Source organism: Megalops cyprinoides, chromosome 25 (assembly GCF_013368585.1).
Source record: "Megalops cyprinoides isolate fMegCyp1 chromosome 25, fMegCyp1.pri, whole genome shotgun sequence".
Taxonomy (NCBI): Eukaryota; Metazoa; Chordata; class Actinopteri; order Elopiformes; family Megalopidae; genus Megalops; species Megalops cyprinoides.
Genome location: NC_050607.1, coordinates 11,587,881 through 11,615,666, shown reverse-complemented (window position 1 = coordinate 11,615,666; position 27,786 = coordinate 11,587,881). Strand labels below are relative to the sequence as shown.

Below are 27,786 nucleotides of genomic sequence, written 5' to 3'. Positions count from 1 at the left end.
TGCACAGCTGTGCACTTACTGACAAAGCAACATTAGAGCCATCTGTGTTGCTCTTGGCCTGGTGACATGATATGTGTGAAGAGTCAATGTGGGCTGATCCCATGCAAAGTTCATTCTCATTTGTCTTTGGAAATATTACATTGGGGCAAAGCTTAGCCTGCTACAGAAATGCACTGAAAAACTAGAAAGCCACTACATGGAAGAGTTCCCTTCCCAGTAGAGCACATTTGGCTTGTCCATTTTATATATGAAGGGGAAATGTCAGTTATTACAGCAAATGACATCCCTCTGTCTCATTGAGTGTATACTTTTGGGATAGTTTCCCTTCCAACCGTTCAATAATAAATAAGCATGCGATACAAGAGAAGCTGTGGCAGAATTATGTATGTCCATACACACTATATATATATATATATATATATATATATATATATATATATATATATATATATATTAATAAAGGCTCAGCCTGAAAGACACACTGTTGGAATCTCTCCCTTTATAGCCAACAGGAGAGTGAGAAGAAACAGCCTCTTAGCAGGGGGTTGTTCAATTTCGAGTCTGTCGCATAGCCCCAGTGATGCTGTGCTGCGGGCTATAGATCAGATTTAATAGCGCGTAAAGCCTGTAAAAACCCTTTATGATGGATCATGGACTGTCCATTTTTAAGTGCGATATGGATTATTGACCTTGGAAGAATATTAAAGGCACATCATTTCATAGGCTGCATGCACTCTGTGTCAAGCTTTGCCTCTTGTGTAATTTGCAGTAATTTGTGTTGTGTGTAAAACTCTGTGTGATTTTCTTTTGTGCATCTCGCACACGTATACGTCACATGACTTGCCTGCACCTGGTAGGTGTCCTATGCGAAACAATCCTTCCTCTCTGTCTGTTTCTCTGTCCTCCACCTGTCTGTGCTTCTATCTTTTTCTCTCTCTCTATCCCCTTCTCGTTCTCTCTGTCTCTCTGACTCTGTCTACCTCCCTGTCTGTCTGCCATTCTCATTGTATCTCTCTCTCTGTCCGCTTTGGTATGGCAGAAATGGCCACCCTTAGAGCTAGGAAGGCATAAACTGGAGCAGCAGGGTGCCGCTGATTGTTTTTCTCTCCTGAAATTGATGATCCTCTCTAGGGTAAACTGTAGTATGTGTTTCTTCAAGATAAACAGCAATCTGAGTGCCACAGCAGGTGGGCTCTGAATGCAAAGTAATGACACTGATGACATGCTAAGGTGAAGTGCTAACCCTTTGTGTTTAGCGGTGTATGGTTTGGGTTATGTTTCCATGTTCAGTGGTTAGTGTTTGGGTTTGTGGTTATTAATTTCCGTGTCTTTCCTTACTTGTAAATATGTAAATGTGTGAACACTCTCTCTCTCTCTCTCTCTCTCTCTCTCTCTCTCTCTCTCTCTCTCTCTCTCTCTCTCTCTCTCTCTCTCTCTCTCTCTCTCTCTCTCTCTCTCTCACCATTATAGCATGGGGAAATCTGGGAAACGTCCTGAAGAACCAGGGCAAGATCGCTGAGGCGGAGCAGGCCTACAGGAACGCCCTGCACTACCGCAGCAACATGGCCGACATGCTGTACAACCTGTGAGTGTGTGAACGAGTCATACCCAACAGGACCGCTCTCTGAAACTCCACCATCAATCACCAAGCGTGTCAGAGGGGATGCTGTCCACTCTGTACCCCCAGGGTCCTGCTTCTGTGCTTATCCATTAATCATGCTTTGTAAGCCAAGGGGAAGATGACACTACTGACGCTCACATTAACCCCAAGTGCCAGTGGTGTTAATCCCAAGTGCCAGTGGTTTTCTGGGTTTTCATATGGCATGGCACACGCTAGGCTGATCCTTTGACTAGCTGGCTATCTGGATGAAGCTTCTTGAATGTGCACCTGACAGATACAGGTATAGACTTTGTCTAACAATTAAAATCTTTGACAAATACAGTAATTTAAGCTCATGGTCAGTGTTATTTCTGCCTTAGCCACATATGGGTTTTAATGGCATGAGTCACAGTGACATTGAGGAGTACAGTTTAATTGCCCTGAGTTGCTGAGCTGCCCCCAGTATATGGGAGCTCCCTCTGTGGCTCTCGCTGACCTGTAATGTAAAGTTCTAATGGGACACGGTAAGTGAACAGTAAGTATTTTATCTCTGTGGCTGTGTATCAGCGAGCAGGCCATGGCGTTATTCTAAAGCTGTATGAGTCGGCCTGTTAGCCTTACCGTTTTCTTCTGCAACCAGTGATATACTACGGCTCACGGCTCTGGCATTGCAAAACTTTAAAGCCGTGTTCAGAAGATATGCGTTCCGTCTCCTCCACCCCACAGACGGCACGCAGTCTTCCTCCCGGCACATTAAGGGGGCTGCCATTTAGCCTGTGTGAGGGTGGATAGTGCCACACGGCTTGTCCTTAATAACCAGTGTGACTCGGGCCCTCTCCCTTTCTCTGTCCCAGAGGCCTGCTGCTACAGGAAAACAACCAGCTCTCCGAGGCGCTGAATTACTATAAACTTGCCATTGGGAGCAGGCCAACTTTAGCTTGTAAGTATCGCTTCCCTTTTTACTGCCAATTTCGGGCTCCTGTGATCATGCACAGCGACTGGTATAACGTACACAGCACCGAGAGACGTACCACTCAAATAATGGCTCGGCTTGAAACTTCCGTCCTTTTTTTGCGAGGATTAAACCCCCTTGCGTTATTTCGTTTGTTGGTAATTCAGCTTTCGTTTTAATCACTCTCACCACTTTAATTCGCTACCCATCACCTTCTTCTCTGCAGGGGTGCTTTTGTGCTTTAAAGCCATTATCAACTCCTTTCAGTTGTGGGTGTAACAGAGTTGAAGCTGGATGGGATTGGTCTTCAGATGTCATGCTCATACCCTGCTGGTCATGTGAGAAATTGGGCTCCATTGTTTGCGTCTATAAATGCAGACAAAGAGCCAAGATAGTTGTTCACTGCTCTATATTACGCAGATACTAATGATTGTTAAATCTTTTAATTCAGGGCAGTTTAATTTGGGACATTTCTTCACTCTTAAAATAAAGGCAAGACCTTTATAGTTATCCTGCCTTTGAGACGCCTCTGAATCAGCCTCTGTACTTCAAGGTCTTGTCGGATGTTGATAACAGGCTATGTTTAAAAAGAACTTTTTTAAGCTGTCAAAGGAGGTTATCCTGCAGGGAGTGCCTATAATAGCACATCGACACTGTGTAGAAACTGATGTTCACTTCCTCTTTTGTGAGTGGAATTTCCAGATCGCTGTGGAATTTGAGTTATTCCCCAATTTACTGACAAAGAAGTGACAAAATGTTCTTTACAAGCAAAACATTTCTGCACAAATTGCATTTAGCTGTTAATGGATATGATTAGAGGGAAACTGTGGAAATGAGCTGGGAAGGGCCCTCTCTCATTATTCATTCATACAGGGAACACTGTATGAATGAAAAGAAAAGCCTCAGTGCTTTAAGCAAACTCTGTCATGGCCATAATTCTGTTCCCATCATTCACAGTTTTGTGGTTGAAATTGCTACATTCCTTGCCCTTGCTTTCTTCTTTTTTGAGTAAAGGCCTATTTAGGAAAAGAATGCTTATTGAGGAACGGACTAATGTAATAGAAAAAGGATTTATACCGTTAATGGCTGATTTGAAGGACTGACATATGGGAGAAGAATGAGGAGACTTGCGATCAGTTATGAAGAGGTGGACTGAACCAGTTCCTCTCCACACGTGTACGTGTATGTGTGTCTTCAGTATATGTTGGCAGAACATGGCTGAAGCTGAAGTTTAAAGAGGGTGGTAATTTAGATCAACTGTGAGGGTTTTCGCCAGACCCCCAATATTCATCTGTTGGTTCTCTTGTCTGTAGCTGCGTACTTGAACACGGGGATCATCCTCATGAACCAGGGGCGTCTGGACGAGGCCAAACGGACCTTCCTCACCTGCGCCGACATCCCCGACGAAAACCTGAAGGACCCCCACGCCCACAGGAGCTCGGTAACCAGCTGCCTCTACAACCTGGGGAAGCTGCTTCACGAACAGGGCCACCAGGAGGTAAGCCCCAGAAACAGGATGAGTAACAGGCAGGAAAATGAGCAGAGGGAGCAGTCTGAGCAATAGGCACGAAAACAAGCACGGAAACATGCTGGGAAACAGGCTAGGGACAGGCTGGAAGAAAAAAAAACCCGAGAAGCAAGCTGAAAAAAAGGGCTCCAAGCCATGAAACAAACTGAGAAACGAGCTAAGAAACACGCTGAGAAACACCCTGAGATCCAGACAGAGGCGTGAGGCAGAGCAATGAAGTGAGAAACAAGCTGAGGAAGACGCGTGTGGCAGGGGTGCAAGTCCGGAGGCGGGCTGAGGCGCAGGCGTGGAGCTGATACCGAGGCTCAGAAACCGGCTGAGAGAGCTGGGAAATGAGCAGGAGGCTGGCGACTGGGCACCAGCAGAAGCTGATAAGGAGGAACAGCAGGGCACAGGGCGGTGAGAGGCAGAGACGTGTGCGGCAGCAGGTGGAATCAAAATGCTGAAGCGACAGGCAGGGCCTTCTGCTGCTGCCTGAAATGGCAGTCCGTATTGTGCGCTTACCCACTCTGCTTTGTTTCTCCCTGGCTGAGGGCATTGAACTAGTCACGTCTGAAAGATGACCTTCTCCCACTGACCCTTATGAATGTATACCCAAGGAAAAGAGCAGGAAATTACAAGTGCATTAAGTTGTCTGTGTGGTGATTGCCTTTTGATTGGCTGCTCCATTAATGCCATTTACTGTTTCACTCAGGTGCAGGTCTTCAATGTGGGAAAATACTGCAGGGATTACTTTGTTAGTTACCTCATTGCATTGTTTATTTGCTAACTACAACTCCAGGAAGCGGATGTATTCATTCTCTTTTATTAGTGACCTTTTATTGCATTCACAGGAAGCCCTTTCAGTGTATAAAGAAGCAATACAGAAGATGCCAAGACAGTTTGCACCTCAGAGCCTCTACAATATGATGGGTAAGTGTAATCTTTGTCGGCCAAAAGAGTGACTGCAATCTGCATAAGAGTGACTGACTGAAACCATTGTAGATAAGTGTTTTAAATGAGAAATTCCAAAATTAATGCAGAGATAAAATGCAATCAGATTATACTCGGCTCAGTTTTCAACCAAAGTTTTGACCTTTTGCTTTATCAGGACATAATAAGCAAACAGCTCAGTGAGTTATTCTTACTAATCACAGAGAATTTTCCAATCCCCGAGCGGAAAATATCAGACTCCAGGAATGGCAGAGAAAGAAGGCGGCTCAGATTTAACAGAAATGCAAAACGGGGTTGGATATTTCTTTCGGCAGCAGCTTTTAAAGCGGCTCTGTGTTTTACAAGACCTTATAAAAATCAGAGTCGGGATGTATTATTTTTTACGAAGGACACGTTCGACAGCTTCAAAGCGCTGGTGTGCAGCGGCTGATCAAAGCCCTCCTCAGGTCCTAAGCGTTGACGTTTCCGCACCGCGCTCACGCGGATTGCTCACTCTCTGCTGTGATGATAACCTCATTCATCCTGTTACAGCCATGTCTGATGGTCTGGTTCTTACTTTATTAGGCAGCGCAGCGCTCCATTACCAATGACCACTAAATTTCTCCTTCCTTCCTTGTCAAACTGTGTTACTCATGATACGTAATTTTTACCTTCCAAGATAAAAGTTGGAAGGTAAAAGCTTCTGCTCTCTCTCTCTCTCTCTCTCTCTCTGTAATCTGTCTCTCTCTCTCATGAATTTTGTACAGCTAAATGTCTACATAGCTCTCTCCGTTAGCAGTGAGCACTTTGAATAAAACCCTATGATTAATTCATTGAACTGAATGTAACATGACAGCCTGGCTGGAATTTAGTCAAAACTTAGTGACCGCCCTGCTCACTAACTGTTGAAAGGCCAGGACTTATGGCAGCTTGCAGACTTGTCAGGGAGCTCTTAGTCCCAGCAAGGAGGAGACTAGACTAGCTCTCAGTGCTGGGTTTTTCCAGAGAGGCTGTGCACGGTACTGTATGTACTTTAGGAATGTTGACCTCCTCCCCAGCTAATCACAGTCAAATACTGTTTCGACACAGACCTTTGGAAAAACTGTCAAACACTTTCTTATTCCGCCACAGAGATGACAGTAGCGGTAAACCACATAATATTAGTTTATTCAAAGTTTCAGGTCAGTCTATCCCACAACCTTATCATAACACTCGTGCGAGTTCATTCCAAAACCAGTGGATTATTGTCAGGTTAAATTGGACTCTCAGGACTGCTCCCCTTTGCAGATAATGATGATTTCATATCTTTGTTATAAGCTCCTCAGTGTTGAGATGGTTGGCTAGTTCAGTCTAATTTAACAGCTTAATTTAATATCGCCAAATGTTGATGATATCAGATTTCTTGTCAGGATAAGGACTTAGAAGAATCCAGATTGTCTTTAAACAGCCAACCCCAGTTTGCAACTGTACACCAGTGAATACAGGCACAATAAATGATGAACTATGCTACAGGTTCAAGTAAATGTTTGGCTCTGTGATGCACTGCTGTTCTTTGTTATTGCTAAATTAATTCGGTAATTACATTAAAAACTTTGGTCCGTGCTGCATTTTTCCGAGTTATGAGGCAGTGTGAACTCCCCAGATGAAAGCCTGTTTTCTCAGCTGGGGAAGGAAATCTGTATAAGTTTCAGATAATATCTGTGACCTCAGTGTCCTCGGAGTTCAGTCATGTCATCAGCGCTGCGTCATCAGATGAGCTCAAGGGTGTCACCCGGGACAGATACTTTCAGATACAGGCTGGACTGCAGTGACTCTAGTATTAGCTGCTCTGTCTGCCTCCTGCACCTGCCTGTGTATGGGGGTGAGGGGGATTAAAGGATCCTTCCTTTGTGACTCACTACCTGAGACACTGCACTCTAAAAATATTCCAGAAAGAGACTGTCTGAACTGTGACGGTGGGCACAGAGTGCCGTCATAACAAGCGCACTGTCATTAAAATTGGTAGTTTCTAGAAGTTAGTGATGCACTGTAGTAGTGATTGCGACTGAGAGGAATTGTTCTTTCTTACTTTACCTGCAGCTACTAGGAGGCAACTGAGCAGAGCATCAGACTGTTGCACCTAATCATGCACTCTTTGGGGGATGAGATTGTTTCACTGCTGTGCAGTTTCTGAATAAACCATTATGGAAAAGCTGCTCGGCTGAAAGTTGTTGGTATTGGATGAAGTGCTAGGATCAATGAGCCTGTCCCACGAAACAGCTCGCTCTCTGATGAAAGCTGGCCCTTGTTCCTTGGTATTGAGTATCGAAGCCTGCTGAAGTCGCGGACGGGGTGTATTTTCTCCATTACTAAGTACGTCAGTTGAGCAGTGTGAATGTGTGTGCTTTCTTGACCTTTGACCGGACCCCTCACCCCCAACCCCCCCCCTCACAGGAGAGGCCTATATGAGGCTGAACAAACAGAGGGAGGCAGAACACTGGTACAGAGAGTCTCTGAGGGCCAAGCCTGACCACATCCCCGCTCACCTGACCTATGGGAAATTGCTGGCCACCAGGGTGAGTCCATCCCCACACAGCACACAGGCTCCCTTTACCGAGGTCCCACGCTGTGGCAGAATACTGTGTGGGCCTGTGGACATTGGACAGCATGCCTTTGTGTGTGTGTGCGCGCATGTGTGTATGTATTTTGATAACACTGGTGTAATCTAGGTGCCCAGTTTTGGCTAAAAGGAGCACTGAACCAGCTGGAGTTCACATGTAATGTATTCACTGTTTATAGCTTGTTCAGATTTCTTTTGACTGATTCCAGTTGTGGAAAATTCCAGAAGAAGTTCCATACGTTGACCTATGACTGTATCCTGTTGGGATAGCATTCAAATCTCAAATACAATCCATCATCTGCTTCAAACGACACGGCAGCAACTAACTTATATGATATAGACTGTCTTTGTAGGATATCAGGGTGGCAGAGGTATGAGCAGGGACAGAGAGGATAGTGACAGTCAGATCCCCATCGCTGAGAGACTGAAGCTCAGGCTGAAGGAAGGTGGTGTTCCTACATGGGCTGGGGGGGGGGCTACGTCCCAGGGGAATGTGAAAGAAACTGATGGTTAAATAAACGTAATATCAGGACACAAAGGTACAAAGAGGCCTTTGGTTGGATTAATGAGTTACTGCATGGCAGGGTCTCTGTTTACTCTCATTCAGTGATGTGCATGGGATCTCCGCCATGCATCACACCCACACACAACCCTTGCCTATACTTCAGAATAGAAATACTGTCACAGATTTACACACTGTACGCGTTTTATGGTTGCTAAACAGCTAATTCCCCTGAGGCTATCAGGTAATTAGTGTCATGCATATATGAACGTAAGCCTGTGTAAATGGTCCTGTAGAAATGGAGAGGCAGAGTCGTGCTGCGGACCACACTTGCGAGAGGAGACAGACAGTTTCATTTCGCCGCAGGTTAAACGGACCCACCAATGTCGGCCCTGCCCGTGTTTTTAATGAAACATCATCGATTGTAATTGTTTTTCTATCGACTCAGATACACTATCTGTATTTTCCCAAACGTGTAGTTCTTGGACTTCCTCTTACTTCGCGGTGAACAGGGTCCAGGGCCGATTGGCCAGCATGTGATAGGGAGGGTCCATCCGCTCGGGGGTGGGTCAGAGGTTGGGGACAGTCGGGGGCAGGGGGGTGGTGTGGGGGTGTGCCTGGAGGGGGCAGAGGTAGGTCACATTTAGAGTGAATCAGGGCGTGGTGAACAGAGACAGATCTCTCACAGGCCAGGGCTAGGAGACCCCCCCCCCCCCCCACCTCCAACCTATGCTTGGGGTTGCCAGCACTAATAAAGCCCCTTGTTGGGGGAGTCTGGACAGGCTCAGCGACGGACACAGCAGCTTTAATCACGCCGACCCGCTCTGACTCCAGCGGCCCGTGCAGTGCCAGGAGCTTTCCTTTTCATGTTTCCTCTCATTTCCTCTCTTCCTCTTCACCGCTTTTCAAGCTCCCTTCTTCTGCCGGCTCGCAGCATTAGGACGTGTTACGCTGAGGTCCTGTCCAAACTCCCTTTGAAATAAATATATTTAACATAGCGGTGTTTTACATTTGCCCAAGCTACTTGATGTGGAGTATTTGTTTTATTGAAATGGGCAAAAAATGTGTTACTTGAAACACAAAGATAACAATAAATATGTTACCATTGGTTTAAATTAGGCTCGAAAGAGACTTATTTCAGGAAAAAGTAGAAGAAAATTAAATCTTTTTATTTGTAGTATCAGCAAAAATTGATGTATTTAGTTTGCATGTTTGCCTAGATTTTCCCAGAATTTTCTTTTTTGGGTGTTGTTCTTGAATCAATTTAACCTTAAGCCACAGATGACATAACCTTTTGAGAAATTTGAGGAACATGTCCTTAATTGATCTCTACAATGTTTTGTCTGCACAAGAATAGTAGCATTCATGCCACAGGATAGAATGGATATTTAATAAATAAAATTTGAGCAGTTGAATTCTTGAATGTGTTTTTTCACTGTCAATGAAAGATTCAAGATGAGTATTTAATATGTCTAGGTAGATTTTAATTTAGATTTTCCCATGAAACTGGGAATAGTTGTAATAATTACTTTAGAGCTAAAATAAGAATGAAGGGTTTCACATTAATTAGGCATAATTTCCTCTTATAGAGACTAGATGGAAAAGTTACATTCATAGAATGAACTAGAAGAAAAAGGTTTTCTGCAGAGCAGGAGTTTTCAGCAAGGGCTGTTGTCAGGGCTGTGCTGGAACCATGGAGCGATGAGGACTGATAAGTTTGCTGTGCCAGGCCAGCCTGTATGTCCTTGACCTTGAGAAATTGAAGAGAATGCATGAGGAGAAAACAAACAGAGAAGAAAGATGTTATCTGAGCATGAGTCCTGAGTCGATGGGGATTACAGGCCTGCTGGAGAACATTTGGCGTCACATCTGTCCCTGGCTGTTTGACCACCGCAGCTGTGGGCAGCGGGGGGTGACTGGCCAAGCTGAGCTCAGGCGCTGTGATTCCAGCTCTCACCCCCCCCTCCTTTGTTCTCCCTCTCCCTCTTTCTTCCTTTCCTTTTCCCCTCTCCAACCTTTGCTTGGTCTTTTTTCTCTTCCTCCCTCTCACTAGCTCTCCCTCTGTCTCACCCCCCCCCCCACCTTCTTTCTGTCTGTCTCTCTCTCCTTTCTCTATCTCTCCTTCTTTCTCCCTCTCTCTCTCCTTCTCCCAATTTATTTCTGTCTCTCTCTCTCTCTCTCTCTCTCCCCCCCATGTTTATTTGTGGCCTGTCCCTTCTCTGTTCCTCTCCCCTCCCACCCTTGTCACGGTGCAGGACCTCTGTATGACAGCAGATGTGTTCACAGCTGACTCTGGTTACGCTTAATGAGAAACACTGTGCGGGTGCGAGCCCTCCCTGTGTACAACAACGGCTGAGGCTCCAACTCCATCCCCGCCCCATCCTTACGCCCACATCTCCGCAGCAACCACACCCCCAAAAGTAGCCGCTCCATCTGTGTCCTAATGTCACTATTACTCTCACTGTACAAGTCCTGGAACATGGCTTTTGAGAGGGGACTTCTCTACAGCTGCAGTGCTACTGTGGAATGATAATATTAGCCATTACGAAAATCATAATTTGTGTAAAGAATTATGCTTTTTTGGCTTTAATAGCAGACATGAATGAAAAATGTTGTGGATTATTCTGGAGAAATGAAAGCATATATGTTATTGTTCTGAAAATGAGTGAAAAAGCAGCTGTCTGGGTATAGTGCTGATGAGTTTTATTACAATTGGGCAATATTACTGATAATAAAAGGTCTTTCATCATGACTATGTGTGACGTCAACCTGATTAGCATCATAGTTTTGAGCTTCATTCTACATTCTTACTCTCAAAATAGGGTTGACTGCCAGGGCATTTGGACAGAGAGTAAACCTCCCGCTAAAACAAGGCGCTGTCGCTAGTGCCATCCTGGCTCCTGACGGTCATTCAGCAGAACGTCTCCAGCTGCCGGCGTGCGCACTCCAGTGAAGCGCGTTTGACACACTGCAGTAAACAACGCTCACATTCGCGTGAATGGGTGTAAATCACTGCTGGAACGTGCGGAGTGCGTCTGTCATTCAGCGACCGCCTAACTAAGAGATCTCCAGCTGTGCTGTCAGATTGGCATTCAGCTCGGGTCTCTCTCTCTCTCTGTCTTGGCTTCACTCGCTGCGCACATGTGCCATCAGACAGGGAACGCAGTAGAGGAAGCTTGGGCAGGATGAGAGGAAACGGTTGCAGCAAAAACAGCGTCCAGCATTTCGCTCAATTATTTATTATGTGGGTGGGAGTTAATGGTTGGGGAGCCGCGCTTGTAACCGGGAGGTCGTAAGGTTGAACCGTGGGTGGCTACATTGCAGTGAGGTACTTCTCCTGGACTGCTTCAGCAAGCATCCAGCTGTCCCAATGAAGAAAGCACAGTCTCCTAAGCAAATACATAATATCACTGTTGTGTAGCTAATAGCAACACACAATGGCCATTTGTTATGGTGGCAGTGTGGCATTGTGGCTTGTGAGCTGGGGTTTGCAGGGTCAAGTCCCAGATTGGGTCCTGCTATTGTTCTCTTCAAGAAGGTATTTTACCTGGATTGCTGCATCCAATTGTTTGCATAGACAGCATGAAAAATGTCTATTATTCTGTGTTCTACATTAGCACTTAGGCTGAGAAAATAACTAATGAATGAATAAATAACTGAATTAATCATTTAAATTAATTCTATCACAAGTGTTTTAGTGATGTATTACCATACTACTGTGAAATGAATAAAATTTTGGGAGGAACTGAAAATATAACATAATCGTCCTCTCTAGGGACAGAAGATTGAAGCGGAGAGGTACTTTCTGAAGGCGATCAAGCTGGATCCTAATAAAGGGAACTGCTACATGCATTATGGTAAGTACATAGTGGTGTTGTTTCTATTTTTTTCTGTCTGAAAAAGTCAAAATAAAATATACATTTTCACACTAGGGACAACTGAAATATAGAACACAGTATGCACACATACATTCACACAGCAATTACATATTGGTGTAATCATTTTTCTCAGAAATCACTATTATAACATTTCCTCTGAGAGTTGTTACAGGAACCCATTGCACTACACATTTAAACTATGGTATAAATGAGCTCAGTCTAAAACAATGGAATTTGTTTGGCTGATATCCATCATCTGTAACCAAACAACACAGTCTTTGATTAGGCCAAAAACCTCATAATCATAAATTGTTACTCTGTTTTTGGCAGCTGATGATCAAAAAACAACCAAATGCATTTTTTTCATTTGGTGTTACTTGGTCTTGCAGAGCATCACATTTGCTGTACCTCCAGGCTAATTGCTTATGAAAAATAGCCCGCATGGTCTTAAGTCAGCCTTGTGCTAATTGCATAAAGATTTGTTGAGACTACACAGTACAATTGATAATGTCTAGAATAACCAAAGCATTAACAGACAATCAAGTTAATAGAACTTTTTATTGCTTTAGGCTTATGTAAATTGCAGCCTTTGGGTTATTGAAAATGCCAGTTATATTACAATGCCATTCATCTCCATAATATTCATAGTTAATAAGATGTTTCTGCTCCCAATATTCAACCCACTGTGGATCCCCACCTCCACCCCCACCCCTTCACTCCCTCTGTCTCTTTTGTGTGATTGATCACGACCATCCTTTCCTTTATAGGATAATTTTATGATTACTGCCCTTGGACAATAATGAGGAAACAGTTTATGTACTCTGTAAATGGTTTGTTTTGTACTGTGGAACATTTCTTCTTTTCTGTAGTAATTGCAGAAGGTCTCACTGTGCATAATTGCATGTCCTACAAGAGCTACTAAATGTTTCTTTTGTGAAGCTCACACATAGATATGTCACATCACTTGCTTGCATCCTGCAGGCATTCCACAAGAAGCAATGATTTGAAATTAGAACAAAGAAAAGGGAAATGTTTCATTCCTTCACTCTCTTCACTGCCTCTCTCTTTTTTTCTCTTTCTCTGTCTCCCTCCATCCTTCTCTCACATCCTATTCTCTCTGTCCTCATTACCCTCTCTCTCTATCTTTTTCTCTCTCTCTCTCTTTCTCTCTCTCTCTCCATTGGCCTCACTCTCCTCATTATAGTCTTTGTTGTTCTGGTTTTTCTGAACTTTCTCGGGTCAGGGTTCTGGCAGGTTGAGAGCTGTCTTTGGATCCGGTCCTATCCGGTCCTGTCCAGTCCAGGGGTGTCACTCCACTGTCTCCGAGCTGTTTGTCAGGAATTGGCTCGCTTTGACATGCCGTCTTATCGAGCCTTTGTTCCGTGTCCACTGGACTCCCTCCAGGTCGTTAGCGCAACGCTGGTAGATGACCCCTTCCCAGAATGCACCTCACGCGACCTGCCGCGGCCACCTTTTGTGTGTGCGTACGTGGCTGAGCAGAGATATTACAGAGGAAAATTCACACGAGAGCCCAGAGACTGAAGATAAGCCTTTCCGGCTATTGTTTTCAGTAACACATGGTTAAAAGGAGGGACAGTGTGATGTGTAGACCATCACGATACATGAGTCTCGTGAGGACGCCCTTGATTTTACATGATAATTCATATTTTAGCATCACTGTACACGCACTACAATGTCTTTATCCAAAGTGACCTTTCATTTTGACAAGGGACACCCTGAGGCTAAGGACATCGATGTAGTTCCTTTCTCAGCTTAGAATTACATGCAGCACACCACATGGCGATCACAGGAGAATGTTTCGGAGCTTCAGGAGTTTTTACAGGAGACCAGAATGATTTATGAAAGAAAAACAGAAAGGTGTTGAAAACATAACTGTTCAGAGCAGAATACCTTTTTCATTATCATTGATTTGATGCTGTTTGATGACGTTTTTTGATGATCTTGTAGAGTGAAACCACATTACAAAGTGTATCCATTTGATACTGGAATGTTCCTAATCTCTTCAGCTATGAGGACCATAACAATGTGGGAATTATCCTTTTTAAGTTCCAGTGAAGTTTTTAATGTAGATTATGGGTCTGATTCATTGTGACAGTGATTTTTAGCAGCATTGTGTCCTCAGTATCTCCTCTGGTCTCCATAGCTACTCACTGACCATTAAAAGGGTTCTCTCTCCCTCTCTGCTTCCCAGGTCAGTTCCTGTTGGAGGAGTCCCGCGTGATGGAAGCAGCCAAGATGGCGGAAAAGGCCGCCCAGCTGGAGAGCAGCGAGTTTGATGTGGTCTTCAATGCTGCCCACATGCTCAGGTGGGTCCACCCTGACGCCCTGTCCGTCCCTGAGCAGGAAGATTTCAAACGTCACACTTGTTTTTATCTTGCAGTTCATTGTTAGATAGAAGGGTGTCGAAGCGTGTGGAGGAAGCGGTGGTGCATGTGTACCTGACATACCCAGTCCACACCCAAGGCTTTAACGCCTCAGTTAATAATGTGCTAGCGAGGATGCATAAAGGAAACCATCTACAGGCTTTGTACCTTAAGTTGTCTAAGCCATAAATTGATAAATGCTGGACAAACCAAGCTGTAATAGCCCTGTTACTGTGCGTAACACTTATTACTGCGTAAGCTAGAGAATATTCAACAGGTCACACTGAAAATCCCATATGTACAAGGCTATTAATACTTTGGGTGACCCTGACCCCTTTGGTATCAGCAATAAGTTTTAACTGAAAGAACACATGTGTGCACATTCCAAGTAATTTCGCCAGCAGTGCATAGTAATCTTACATGTATTAAGAGCCCTTTTGTTTGCCAGACCACAGAACTGCTGTCTCATTTCAGCGCAGTGCATACATGCCTGTGTTCTCTGCCTCCTTTGGCTCATTCATAAAAAACCCCGCCTGCCAAATGAGAAAGACGTTCTGGACTCGGTCACAGTCAGTCCTGCAGACACGGTCCCTGCAGGGGACCTGTGCAGAGCGGTGTTGCAGCTTATGGCAGATACAATCTCACAGGCGTGTTTTCAATGGGGATAAAGGCCTTTTACTAGTCCTCATTACTTTCTTTTTTTTTCTGAGCCGGGTGGATGAATTAGGCTTACATGCTGTGTATCCACGACTCTGAGTGATGCGTTTTCTCCTTTCCTATGCATCATTTTTCATACATTTCCACAGGCTCTGAACTCGCAATGCTGTACACCAGAAGCATTTAAACCCACAACAAAAAGTAAGGATGAAGTGCATTTTAGTTAGATTGAATTTGGACCGGAATTATAGTTAGCTGTATTGAAAGAGCCTCGCTTGTGCGTGTGCAGCGCCATTGAATAGCTCACTCTAATAGAGCGGTTTGGTATATGGTATACGTTCAGTCGCAAACCTAATTGTCTGTAGAGTGAGAAATTGGATAAAGTATCACTCTATAAACCTGATTGCTGCTTGTTATTCTTTCAGTGTGAGAACGCTGTGATGTGGGACTCCTGTTTCATGGAAGCAATTTGCAGGAGTCTAATTTCACTGCGGTCTCGCGCCTCATGACGTAATGCACTTTCCCATATAGCTGCTCAATGTGCGTCTCATCCGGCCGGCCGGCCGGCCGGCCGGCGGTTTCCCCGGGCCCCTCCTGCCAGGCCTGTCCACAGCGCAGAGTTCCCCTCGCGGCCCTTTTGAGGGAGTTTTCCCCAGTAATGGGCCCTTTATTACCTTCTCTGGCCCCGTCCCGGACTGCCGGGCTGGCACGGAGGGCTGCGCTGGTTATGAGCGAACGCGGTACATGTGTTTGTGTTGGACGGGGAGCGTCGGAGGCCTCAGGTCGGTGTGTGTGTGTGTGTGTGTGTGTCTGTGTGTGTGTGTGTGAGAGAGAGAGAGGGAGGAAAGCAGCGGGGACCCCTCACTGGTAAAAGCCTCCCTTACTGCTCCCAGGGGCCCTTTGACAATTTTTCTTCCTCACTTTCCACTTCCCAGGCCTTCTTGAAACAATCAGTGCGTTAAAGCGGCCCTCCAGACTCTGGTCCAGGACGCAATTATTCGCAGGATATGAAAGGCCGCTTGAGCGACAGCGCAGGGGAGATCCTATAAATGCTCCAACCGTTAGAGCCGTGCCGACCAATCAGAGGGCAGGAACCGCCCATTGTGCGGCATAATTTATGAGTTCTGCCCCATGTTGGGTTCACGTTTGATTTCAAAGATTCAATGCAGATGTGATGCCGCGTATTTCTGTGTGTGTTTCGACATAAAGCGGTTTGTGTACCCTTGAACAATATCAGCATTGAAACTGATACATCATAGCTGGAATCAAGATCCCGCTATTTTTCATGTAGCATAAACGTCATATCCAGCCGTTGGAGATCCTTACTCGCATTGCATAAACAGCCTGCTGTCCTTTTCCGTGTTTATGCTCCACCATGGCAATGATAAGGCCGTATGCAGTTTCATGCATTATAGCTGATATTTTAACATTGTTGTCCTGAGTGTTGTTATAGCTACATATAACCATATAACAGAATACGCCTCTTATCTCTCAGCTTATGTTGTGTTCTACTCCTTTTTATACTCTCAGCTTAGCCAAGTCCTGTTCGGAAACATAGATCTCCTTTGACAGTGTGTTTGTAAGTTGGTAATATATTGTTTTTTAACTTCCATTTTCAGTGTGGTGTTCCTACAAACACTGCATCTTCATTGGTCAGGCTTTACATTGCAGTGTAATGGTTTGTGTACTTTGTATGTATATACAGAGGATTTGCAGTGCACAGATGGGGCATGCATGGTTTGAACTTTGAATCAGTGTACCCAAGTCCATAAACAAACTGTAAACTGGACCTAATCTGTACATCTTAATTCCTGCATAGGGTATGGAGGAAAAGGTGCTACTTGGAGAATGCTCCAGATATACTGTGTGGCAGCATGAAGTTAATGAATATGCATGGGCAGTGTGCAGACCAAGATCTCATTTCTGTGAAAGTGTTTGTTTCAAAGAGGGGCTGCTTATCCATCCATGCAGTTCAGCAGGGGTTATTCCCGCTTTGCAGTGGAAGCTCAGGATTCCTCCCTAAAAATGGTGCTTTGTGAGGCTGATGAAGTGTTAGTCACACAGCATCTGTGAAACTGTGAGAACGCTGTGTGGGTTTACACTGTTACAGTACTGTGGTGGAAAGGATACCAGGTTTACAAGATTGTGTAAAAGAATAAAGGTAAAAGGTAAGTGTCAAAGGTGACAGAATGTGTAGTCCTGTAAGGAAACGATCTACTGGAAAACAAATTAACACAGGCTGTTATAAGAGACTGAAGATAAGTAGATGCAAGTTCAGTCAGGTCTGGTTGTGGAACTGTCTCAGGTAATGCTTAGTAATGCTACTTAATGTCTGGATCTGGGTAAATGTTCTGAAATTTCAATGGTAGGTGAATACATTCAGAGCTCATGAGGCTTTCTTGCTTGTTAGTTAATCATTTTGAGATTCAAAAACAAGGAAGAGCTGCTTAGAATATGTGATGTGATGTGATGGATGGGGATGCTTTATGCTGAAACAGCAGCCTCTTCACATCTGAAACACACACCTTGTACACCATGCTGTATTCTACGTTAAAAACATAGGCTTGTTGGTATCTCCATTACAAATGAAGAGTAAAATATGTGTGCATACATGTGGGTGTGTGCAAATGTGTCTGATAAGTATTTGTGTGTGTCTGTCCGTATATGTGTCTGTGCATGCACATGTGTATGTGTACATATGGATGTGTGTGTATATGTGTGTTTGCCTGTGTTCGTGTGTGTGTGTGTGTGTGTGTGTGTGTGTGTGTGTGTGTGTGTGTGTGCGCGCGCGCGTGCGCATGCATGCGTGCGTGTGCGTATGTGTGTGTATTGTGTGTGATAGGAGGGCTAATAAAGCATTCTGGTATTGCTCTCTGCCAGTGCAGGGAAAAAGATGGAACAGCGGTTGTTTTGCTGATTTGATTTATGGCTGAGTCTCCTGCAGCCAGGGAGCTCTTATAATCGGTGTATGATCGTTTTCCAATTCCTCCCCTCCCTTCCCTCCGCTATGGTAACTCTCCTCCCAGCTCTGCAGGGCTCTCTCTTTGGAACCGGGACACTCCAGGGCTACAGCCTGCCCTCACTGGCTGGGCCTTTGCCCTCACTACCCACAATCCCACTGGCCTCTTTGCCCTCACAGCCCACAATTCCACTGGGAGGTTGTTCCCCAAACAGGGGCTCCTCTGTTCCAAACTCCTGCCGTTCCTGTGAATCATGTGGAATGCCTTCAAGCCTCTTACTGTATAACTGTAATACAGTTTAACAATATCACTCTTCCAGTCATGTACATCAGTTTATGCCAAAATACTTTGCGATTAGCAGAGCTTTTCCCTGTTTCACCCCCCTCCACCCCAGGTTTACTCACCATTACTCACTCCATTTTAGTGCTTTTAAAATACTGTGAGCAGCACAGTAAGTACAGTGTCTGTCTGTAACTTTTTCTCCTTTATGGTGAGCTTGGATTTGCCTAAAGCCATCAGGAAATCGTGTAAGAGCACTACTTTGCTGGTCTATTTGCTCTCTGGTGATCACACATCGTGAGTCTGTGATGAGTGAGTGAGCGTCAGTCAGTCATTCTGCAAGTGAGTGAAACTGTCAGTCAGTCTGTGAGTGAATTGTTCAGTCAGTTAGTTTGTAAATGAGTGAGTAATTCAGTTGGTCATTCGAAGTGAGTTGTTTAGTCAGTCAGTCAGTCTGTGAGTGAGTGAGTGAGTTATTGTCAGTCATTTAGACAGTAACTGTTCTAGTGCTGCTAGCTCCTTCCTTGCTGCCAAAAATAAATTGCTTCTCAGGCAAATTGAGCGACTCAAATAGCATAAACGTATAGCCCTTTGTACTTGCTCTTAAATGCTGATTGCTCCATGCAGTGCAACTGGGAAGGTCCTTGAGAATGTCATATTGGACTTTGAGGGCACGTCTGATGTTTTGTGGAATGGAAGATTCCGCAGTAAGCACAGAGTGCAGACTCTTTTATCATTACAGTATCATCCTCCAGAGCCAACGGTCGTTGACTTCGTCCTTGACTCTGTCAAAGTTAAGCAAGCTATTTGTAATAAGACAATTGCTACCATCAGTGAAATGCAGCTGTAAGTTGTTAAATCCTTACAGATTTATTGGCGTACCAATCAACCAAATGCATTTTGGCACAAATCGAGTGACAAAAAGGAGGTGAAAAGGTAACATACATTTATAGATAATGAGCATATGGAATAGATTCATGTATAGACCGGATGTCATTTTATGATTGTGTCTGAATATTTTTACTCTGTAGGGACATGACGTTCTTTCCAACAGAAAAATAATAATAATGATTAAAAAAAAACATTTTAATGGATTGCAAATAGCCTTTCTAATGTTTATGTAAATTAAAACTAAAGTACAATCTTCAGAAGTGCAAAAGAATTGCAGTTATCCAATTATAGTAGTGTTAATTCATAATTCATCCCTATTAACTATTCATAAATCAAAACTAATTTGAACCAGGACCAAAACAAGGCTTTAAAACTGAACAACATTGAAGGGGCTCGAGCTTGTTGCTTGATGGTGACATGCACATTAAGTTGAGTAGGAGCACAGCCAGTTCCTGCTTAATTAGAGACCAAGGAATCTGCATTTATTCCAATGAGCCGGTCCCTTAGGAAGAATCAGATCAGTCTGTTTGCATACTTTATTATTTCTGTGTCTACATTATGCAGGGCAGTGACATTACCGAAATATAACAAGATAGCATATCATAAGCTTCTGTATGGATTGATCCATGCATTGTTCTGTTGGGTTGCATGTGGTTTGCACATGGCCTCGCTGCTTGTAATATCTCACATGGACCCATAAGAAATAAACAAGTCCATATCATTTTGAAGTGAAATTTACATGTAGTAGTAGTGCTTCCATGTAACAGCTGTATGTTATAAAATGAGGTGGGACTGAGAGTTGCACAGCGGTGTGTTTTACATTGCCTGCAGGCTTGAAGACTTCTTCCCATTCTTTCCATTTTTTTTCTTTTTATTTTTCCTCATCGTTGTCGGTTTCCGTTGCTCCACCCCTTGCTTCCAAGACCATCATGTTTGTTTGGACAGAGACAAAAATTCGACACAGCCCTTTGAGGGGATGTTTTCTCTAACAACAGCAGCCACCTCATTTAACGTCTTTCATGCTGCCCCCTCGGGTCAAAGGTCACGACCTTGGACATGTGAAGATTGGCGGGCCACGCAAGAGAAAGGGCCTGGAAACGGCCTCAGAGAATGCAGATTGATTGCGTCCTTATTGCTTGTCTGGTGTCTCAGCAACTTGTCTCTCAGCAATTTCCTCTCCGTAGCTTCCCAAGACGCTGGACCATAGGTAAACAATCCTTTGATCTTGGTATGTAAGACAAGCAATGTTTTTTTGTTTTTTTGCTTTACAGGCAAGCCAGTCTCAATGAAGCAGCGGAGAAGTACTATGCGCTAGCAGCAAGCCTTAGGCCAGATGTAAGTACTGGATCAGTCTACTTACTACTTATGAAATGCTTGCAGTTACTGCTCAGAGAGCTCTGTACCCATCTGTTACTCACTGCTAACTGATATATCCATGGTCTGTAGTGTTGTATGAGCAATAGACAAGGTTGGGAGGCATAGAAAAAGACTAGAAAGTAACCGGCAGTTTTCTGTGAGCGGTGAGTGTGAGTGGGGAAAAAATGTCGTAATGAGATGTTCTCTCAGTACATTAATGTTGTAATGAGCTGCCCTGGTTTGAGATAATTCTTAATGATTTTTCCATAATTTTGGTACTAATGTAGGCAGGATTAATGAACTTCTTTGTTCATTGCTTTTGAAGAAGTGATTTTTCATGTAGCAATCAGTGTGAGCTGGATATATCACATTTGTAGCTTTTGCTGTGATTAATTTGCCTTACATATATTTAATATAGATATGTATTTTGTGTATTTTTCATGTGTTTAACATCTTACTGCATCTCTCTAAAATACATCTTGCTTTCTGCAAATTGGGCCAGTTGTAGTGAACCATAAATTGTCAGTCTTTACAGGCTGATCCCATAGGACACTTTGACTGATATTCCATATCTGACCATGCTTCTTAAAAGTAATTTCATTTTCAAAATATGTTTTAAATATCCAATGATGTGATCAATATTTAGTTATTTTCTTGTAATTGGGATATAATTAACCCTGGATACATTTTGGAATCTTGTATCTCATTCGTTTAATTTAATAGTTTTTAAATACACCTGTAAAGATTTGTTGAGCCAGCATGTTTCTTTAAATCTTCTAGCCAAAGATGGAGCCACTTTGCCATAGCCAATCAGATTTTTGGTGACCTCATCGCTTCCTGCATGGCTGCAAAAATAAACAAAAAAAAACCGGTCCTTTCGCGGGATCAGCACGAGGCCATCTGGTCCCCCACTTTGATCCACACGTGTTTTCCGTTGCGAATTTGGATTAAGTTGGTACACACCTGCGGTTGATTCAGTGAAAGTATTTGGGAGCCCTGTTTTAGTCTGACTCCAGTCTAGACCTGGGGCATTACCTCATCATGTACATTACAACTGGCACACGTTGCCCCTGAGGTTTCCTGCAGCGAAACTGGTGATTTTACTGTGGCGGCTCTGACTGGGGTTTGCATCTGATCTCTCCTCAAAAGGAAGACTCCTCAGCTCTTTGTGACTTCTGAAAATGTTTCCAGCTCACCAGCGTTGATTCAGATCGGTTCATGACTTGCATGTTGTGAAAGAGATGAATGCCTCAAACCTTGTGTGTGAAAGACATTGGTAAAATACCACTGATGTTTTCAGAGGAAGAAAACATTTACTACACAGATTATAACAATACTGATCACTGATATTTTGCAGAAATTAACACTGTTTCAATTACTACCATATGCAACAATGAACATATTTCTGTTATTGTTATTGTCATTAACAATCCAGTCACTGTGCACCAACTTTAATAGTAATTTAATTCGTCTTCAGTAGACAGCCAGTAGACTGTAGGTATTGATTTAATGTTTTCCATATATTTGCCACCAGCCTCACGTTTGGATATTTTGATAGCAGAGTGTAATTGAGGGGAAGCAGCGGAGCAGGATAATGGAGGGTGTTATTCTGCAATCCATTTCCACAGTGTTATATTAATTACACCAGAGACCCTAGCCCCTGCTGTGGTTCACTGGGTGATGCAGTAGCACTTGGAAAGGGTTAGGGTATGAAAAGCGGGTGTTAATTGGCAGACTGTAATTATGTAGTTTTTTCATAGTTGATCTGTGGAACAGACCAGACCATGATAGAACATAATGGAGACTTTTTAATGTATTGAGAGCCTTCCTTTGTGTATTGATATTGCTGTAGCAAAGGCCTGTATCTAAATGTGGATCGGTTTTCCTAACAAATTCTGTATTACAGCAGAAAATATATAGTATATTCAAATGAATGTATTCTTTTGGGGTTTGAAAAATGTATTTTAAAATCATTTATTTTCTTCATGTTTTCAACCTCTGGTGTTTATGGTGTTATCAATCACCATTTGTTAGCTCGAGGAAAGCTCTGGCATTGATCACAACAGAAATTTCTGAGTATGAAACGGAGGTATGCCATTCAGACACCAAGGACATATTTGACCCTGCCCGATGTCTGTGTCTGGAAACCAGCAAGAACATCCGAGTTTCTCATCACTGGAGTTATTTATGAAGGCTCCACTGGACCAGAGCTCTCTGCGTATTGATGTGGGGTTCAGTCAGGTGACTGCACCTCCCTGGCTGTTGCCCTCAGTTTTAATTAGCCATACTAACATCTCTCACAGCTTTTTGACTGACATTTATGTTCAGTCTGAGGCCCAGGTTCAATACACTTGCAAAGCATTTGGAAAGCAACTTAAAGCAACTGTTGAGAGAAACTTGTTGAAGCTGTTTTTTAGCACAGTAATTTTTATTAGTATTCATTTCACCAGCACCAGTGTTGTGTAAGACAAGAAAAGATTTACACTCGTTTAAGTTTGTTACATGGAGTTAATGGGAAAGGACACTGCAGGCAGATAGGATCTTAATAACGTGCACTGCAGTGATTTAGTGCAGCTTTTATGTTAAGCGACTTAAGTACATGTGTCTGTTTGCTTGGATTGGGAATTGGTGTGTGCTTGAGTGCTCAGACATCTCCCTCCCTTAGAGGCCCGGCCAATGAAAGGGAAGCTTCCCTCTCTTCCATTGGTTTCATATTTTGCATTTACGATTGCCGGGCAATTAAATCCTTTTTTTTGCCACGGCATCAAATAAAATGGTGTCCACTTCCTTTAAGTGGCTGTTTCTTCAGAGGCCATCTAATGTAGTTCACATCTGCTGTTGCTGAATGCCGTAGGAAGGGGGTGGAGCCGTCAGAGGAGGGGTCTTTGAAGGTTTGCCCGAGCAGCACTGAAAGGAGAACCATTGCTTCACTGCTCCAGCCCCAACAAGCTACAGCTCGCAGCATTGCATGATGGGACACATTGTGTATGCCATGGGAGATGGTGGCCCCAGCATATGTTTCTCTCTCCTGGATGTGCGGCTGAAACCAGTACTGGTTTGCCACTTCAATTTAAAATTAGTTTAATTTTAAGTTCAAGTTAGATTTAAATGAATAACCAATGCAGGCACTTGCAGTTACATGCTCACACTTGTTGACAGGTGAAATGTCCTTTACCAAAACAAAAAGCCTTCAGTCTTGTTTCTACTTCAAGGAATTGTCACTGACTGTTTAACTAACCTATGTGCTTCAGGGATATAAACTTAAAACATGGGCCATGGATTAACATTGTATCGCTATTGTGTCATGTCAATGCAAATATTGATCGATGGATGAGATACTGAAGATTACTCCAGACCTGTAGCTCAAAGCTCAAAGTGCAGCTCCATCATCCAACACAAACATGAGTTTTGAATGTTCATTTAATTGTGTATCAAATAAAAGGTTTTGCATCTTAAATGCAGATAATTAGTTGTACCGTTCATTGTATGAATGCAATGTACGTAGTTATGACCAACCAAAAAAGTTGCATTGCAGAATACATTCACTGAGAAGAACGTCTGGCTGGCAAATGAGTGCTTTAACACATTGTGTTCCGTGTGTCTGAATGTGTCCAGCTCTAGCTGCTGAAACAAATGTCCTCTCTCATGTGTGTAGAGGAGGTTCTGGGGCCCATTCATTGACAACAAGATCCCTCCTGGAGTGCTGTGATTTATCTGTCCATTCAGTTCCCCCAGGACAGGGAAAGTCACGGAGTCCAACATGCTGTTTCCATTGAGCCCCTCAGTCAAACAGAGGTGACCAGTGTCCTAAAGTGTGAAGACCCTGGCAGGCCCAACTGTAGCAATGCGCTTGGATCGCAACATTGTGCGATCCAAGGGAAGCTCTCTGGTTCTCCCCGGTGGTCAGGGGAGATGTGCTTCTAGGGCTTTGTGTTTCATATGGACTCTCCATATGGAGAGGTGGGTCAGTGCTTTAACATTCCCGTCTTTGAGTGCCCCCCCCACACACACACACACACACACTCCAAAGGCAGGGGGATTGGGCTAATCGGTCTCTCTCAGCTGCCTGTCACAGACCAGGTGCTTGATCCATGAGGCAGCTGTGTGACTGTGTGGCCTGTTCCTGTTTACTTGCCCATATTCCTTAACTTGTCCTTCCTGTGTGGCTGTGCGGCTTGTTTTTGTTCGCTTGCCCGTATTCCAGGTTGATAACGGGTGGTCATAAGTAACTGACCGTAAGCAAAGCTATTTAATGGCATGATTAATTGACGCAGATACAGCAGAAAAGATATATGCTTGGGTACTGGTAGAAGAGACCTCCCCAGTTGGGGATTTGTGTTTGCGGTTTTTTACCCCGCATTTGCATTCATGCTTTTTGTGTTGGTACAGTACGTTACTGTTTAGTATTAATGAATTTTCCCATTACATTCCCAGAGATTGCAGTGCAAGAATTCAGGGCATAGAGTTCATTATGGCCCCGTGTGCCACTATTGTTGTTTAATTATAGAACTTCGCAGCTTGGAAACACCATTTATAGGTGCCAATGGACTACTGTTCCTGAGGCGTTGTTTTGAGGTTTCCTCTCATTTCTCCTTTCAGCACCAGCAAAGCTGTCCACACGTACAGTTACCACTCTGCTGAAGCCTGTGCCGTACATTTCCTGCGACTCTCACAAACACGCACACTTCGACATTACCAGAACGTTCTGTGTTTTGGCGGTTACGTCATGCTGAAGCGGAGCATGCTCCTGAGGGAAGGAGCGGACGCTATCATAACCTTTCGACACATTAGTGAAATGTCAAAGCAGGATGACATAAATGGATGGCATTTGATTAAATGAGGACCTGTGGGCGAGAACCTGCTACAAATCACAAAAATAGCCCAGGCGGGAATGGCTTGACCTCACTCATTAATTAACATTTCATTCCAGTGTAGACGCATGTATGAGTCTCCCATGAAAGCTTTGCCCTTATTCTTCCATAAAGCAGTCCCTCACATATTCCCAAACACGCTACCAATAACATGGCTCATGTCTGTATGTGTTAAATCACGTCTGTTGGGCCTGTTCTCCCGTTGAATTTTTTGTGGCACTTGACCTTAAAAAGGCTGGTTAACAATTACCACACTGTATTGGAATTCAGTTTATCAGTGGTGAGAGTGGTGTTGGAAAACGATGAGATCATGAATAACCTTGAAATGCCACAGCATCATTGATGGTCTAACCAGAGCACAGCAAAGGTGTGTTCTTCCTGGGAAACGTGTTCAGATTGTATAGATACAACAGCAGACAGGATTGGTTGACTTAACGTGGCCAAAGAGCAAAAAGACATTTAATACCCATCAGCTGTGTGGTGCTGTACACTTTCGGATGCTCTTGTTCAGTGGTGTATTGTGGTGGGGCTGCTAGTAATGGTGTGTGTGTCCGTGTGCCTTTGTCTTTCAGTACCCAGCAGCCCTGATGAATCTGGGGGCCATCCTCCACCTCAACGGGAAGCTCCGCGAGGCGGAGTCCAATTACCTCCGAGCACTGCAGCTCAAGCCGCACGACGCCATCACCCAGTCCAACCTGCGCAAGCTGTGGAACATCATGGAGAAACAGGGTCTGCAGAGCAGGGGCCCGTGAGCCGGTCCCGGGGACCCAGGACAGACCAGGACGGGATCGTGGCCCTCACATGCAACCTGCTCCAGAAGTCATGCTATGAGGGGCTTAGCTGGCGCTTGGATTTCAGAACAGGCCCAAAAGCCAAGCCCTTGCAAGCCCTGTGTGGGCCACAGAGTGCTGAACTAGAGCAGAGGGGGCTGCAGTGTTGAAATCGTGGGATAAGTCTGACCGTAATTAGTATTTGATGCCTAGAAGTTCTCTTGAGGCCAGGCATGTCCTGAGGCGAGTTGAGCTGAAATACTAACCGCGGGGAGTACCATGGTAAACAGGCCTATTCATTCCCTACGGTGGAAAGATGTTGAAAAGCCAGCATTTCATGATGGCATCTCATCACAATGGTGTCCTCAGCAGTTGTCTGGTCACCAGATACCAGGTCAGTCTGTTACAGTGCAACTACAGCACTATACCACAACGTGTCCGGTGTTTGAGCTGAAACAGATTTGGATTCTCCATGAAAATGAAAAATGAAAGTGAGAACATTGCTGGCTATATTGAAGTTTCTCTTAGTGTCAAAGAGCTGTTCGGGTCGCTTGGATTTGCTCAGCTTGTGATACGCTTCCCAAAACATGCCATTTTTGAAACAGCATTTAAGTTGCCAAAGCTAAACTGAGGTAGATGAAGAGGACTGCTGTCCCAGTAGCCCTGCAGGTAAACGTATGATTGGACCAACCCCTGACATTATAGTCTGGGATCTGATCTGAAAATATGGATTTCATTAAACACATGTCAGTTAAGTCTACAGAATACAGAAGAGTGTGATACCGTCTCTTGAACTTTCCAAGGTCATGCGGCCTGTTCATCATGAGTGGCATAAGAGTGCCAAAAATAGGATTTTTATTTATTTATCTTTTTAATGATAAATGGTTTTGTTTGAGGGAAAAGCTGAGGGACAATTGGCCACACTAGAAAGCTTTAATGTGCCACCTCTGTGTTATCTTTTATCACATGATCACTATGAAATGGTGAGATACTGAAGCTGTTGCAGAGCTCAGAATGTGTAATTGCTCAACTGCTATATATATAAACAGTCAAACTATAAAGACACAAATCCCAAAAACATGATTTTGTATTAGGTCAGTTCTATCCTTGGTACAGTAGTGGTCAAAATTTACCTGAAAGGGAACAGTAGTGAATCTACAGGAAGCACTAACTCCATTTAACATGGGTAAAGATGGGTGGAGGCACAGTGTGGTGAGGTCTTAATCCTTCCTCCTCTAACTGATGAATTCACAAAAGTAGCGCGGTTCAAACACAATGAAAGTCATATCAAGGCCACCACTCTCACAACCCACCTAATCAAATAACTAAATAGCAGTCACGTTCAGTTAGCAATGCCTCAGAGGCTATTTCATTTGAGAGGGACCCCAAGTGTTTGTTGCTGGATTTGTTAGCATTTCATCTCATCTCAAAATAACCTTGTGTGAATATATAAACTGTGCTTTACAGATTTTCACAATTACCATAAAGACAAATGCAGAATTTGTGGAATAAAACCCTTGTTTTTTGATTTAAATAACTTAAATCTTTCTGCATTGTCTTTTCCCTCCACCTTTGTATCTTTTTATGTTGTAGGATGTGAGGAATGACATTTTCCTTAATAAACACAGTAATTTCTGTTGCTACTAA

General features: G+C 43.9%; 1 protein-coding gene across 1 annotated transcript in view; it reads left to right on the top strand.

The window, feature by feature from the left end:
* LOC118771650 (protein O-mannosyl-transferase TMTC2-like) overlaps positions 1 to 27,520 on the top strand; it is an 84,937-nt gene extending 57,417 nt beyond the window's left edge. The window contains exons 4-12 of the mRNA XM_036519658.1: positions 1,471 to 1,585; positions 2,455 to 2,540; positions 3,866 to 4,050; positions 4,914 to 4,992; positions 7,426 to 7,547; positions 11,869 to 11,950; positions 14,184 to 14,298; positions 20,414 to 20,477; positions 25,942 to 27,520. Of these exons, the coding sequence (XP_036375551.1) occupies positions 1,471 to 1,585; positions 2,455 to 2,540; positions 3,866 to 4,050; positions 4,914 to 4,992; positions 7,426 to 7,547; positions 11,869 to 11,950; positions 14,184 to 14,298; positions 20,414 to 20,477; positions 25,942 to 26,121 (1,028 nt within the window). The 3' untranslated portion in view covers positions 26,122 to 27,520. The remainder of the gene's footprint in view (positions 1 to 1,470; positions 1,586 to 2,454; positions 2,541 to 3,865; positions 4,051 to 4,913; positions 4,993 to 7,425; positions 7,548 to 11,868; positions 11,951 to 14,183; positions 14,299 to 20,413; positions 20,478 to 25,941) is intronic.
* The last annotated feature ends 266 nt before the right edge of the window (positions 27,521 to 27,786 follow it).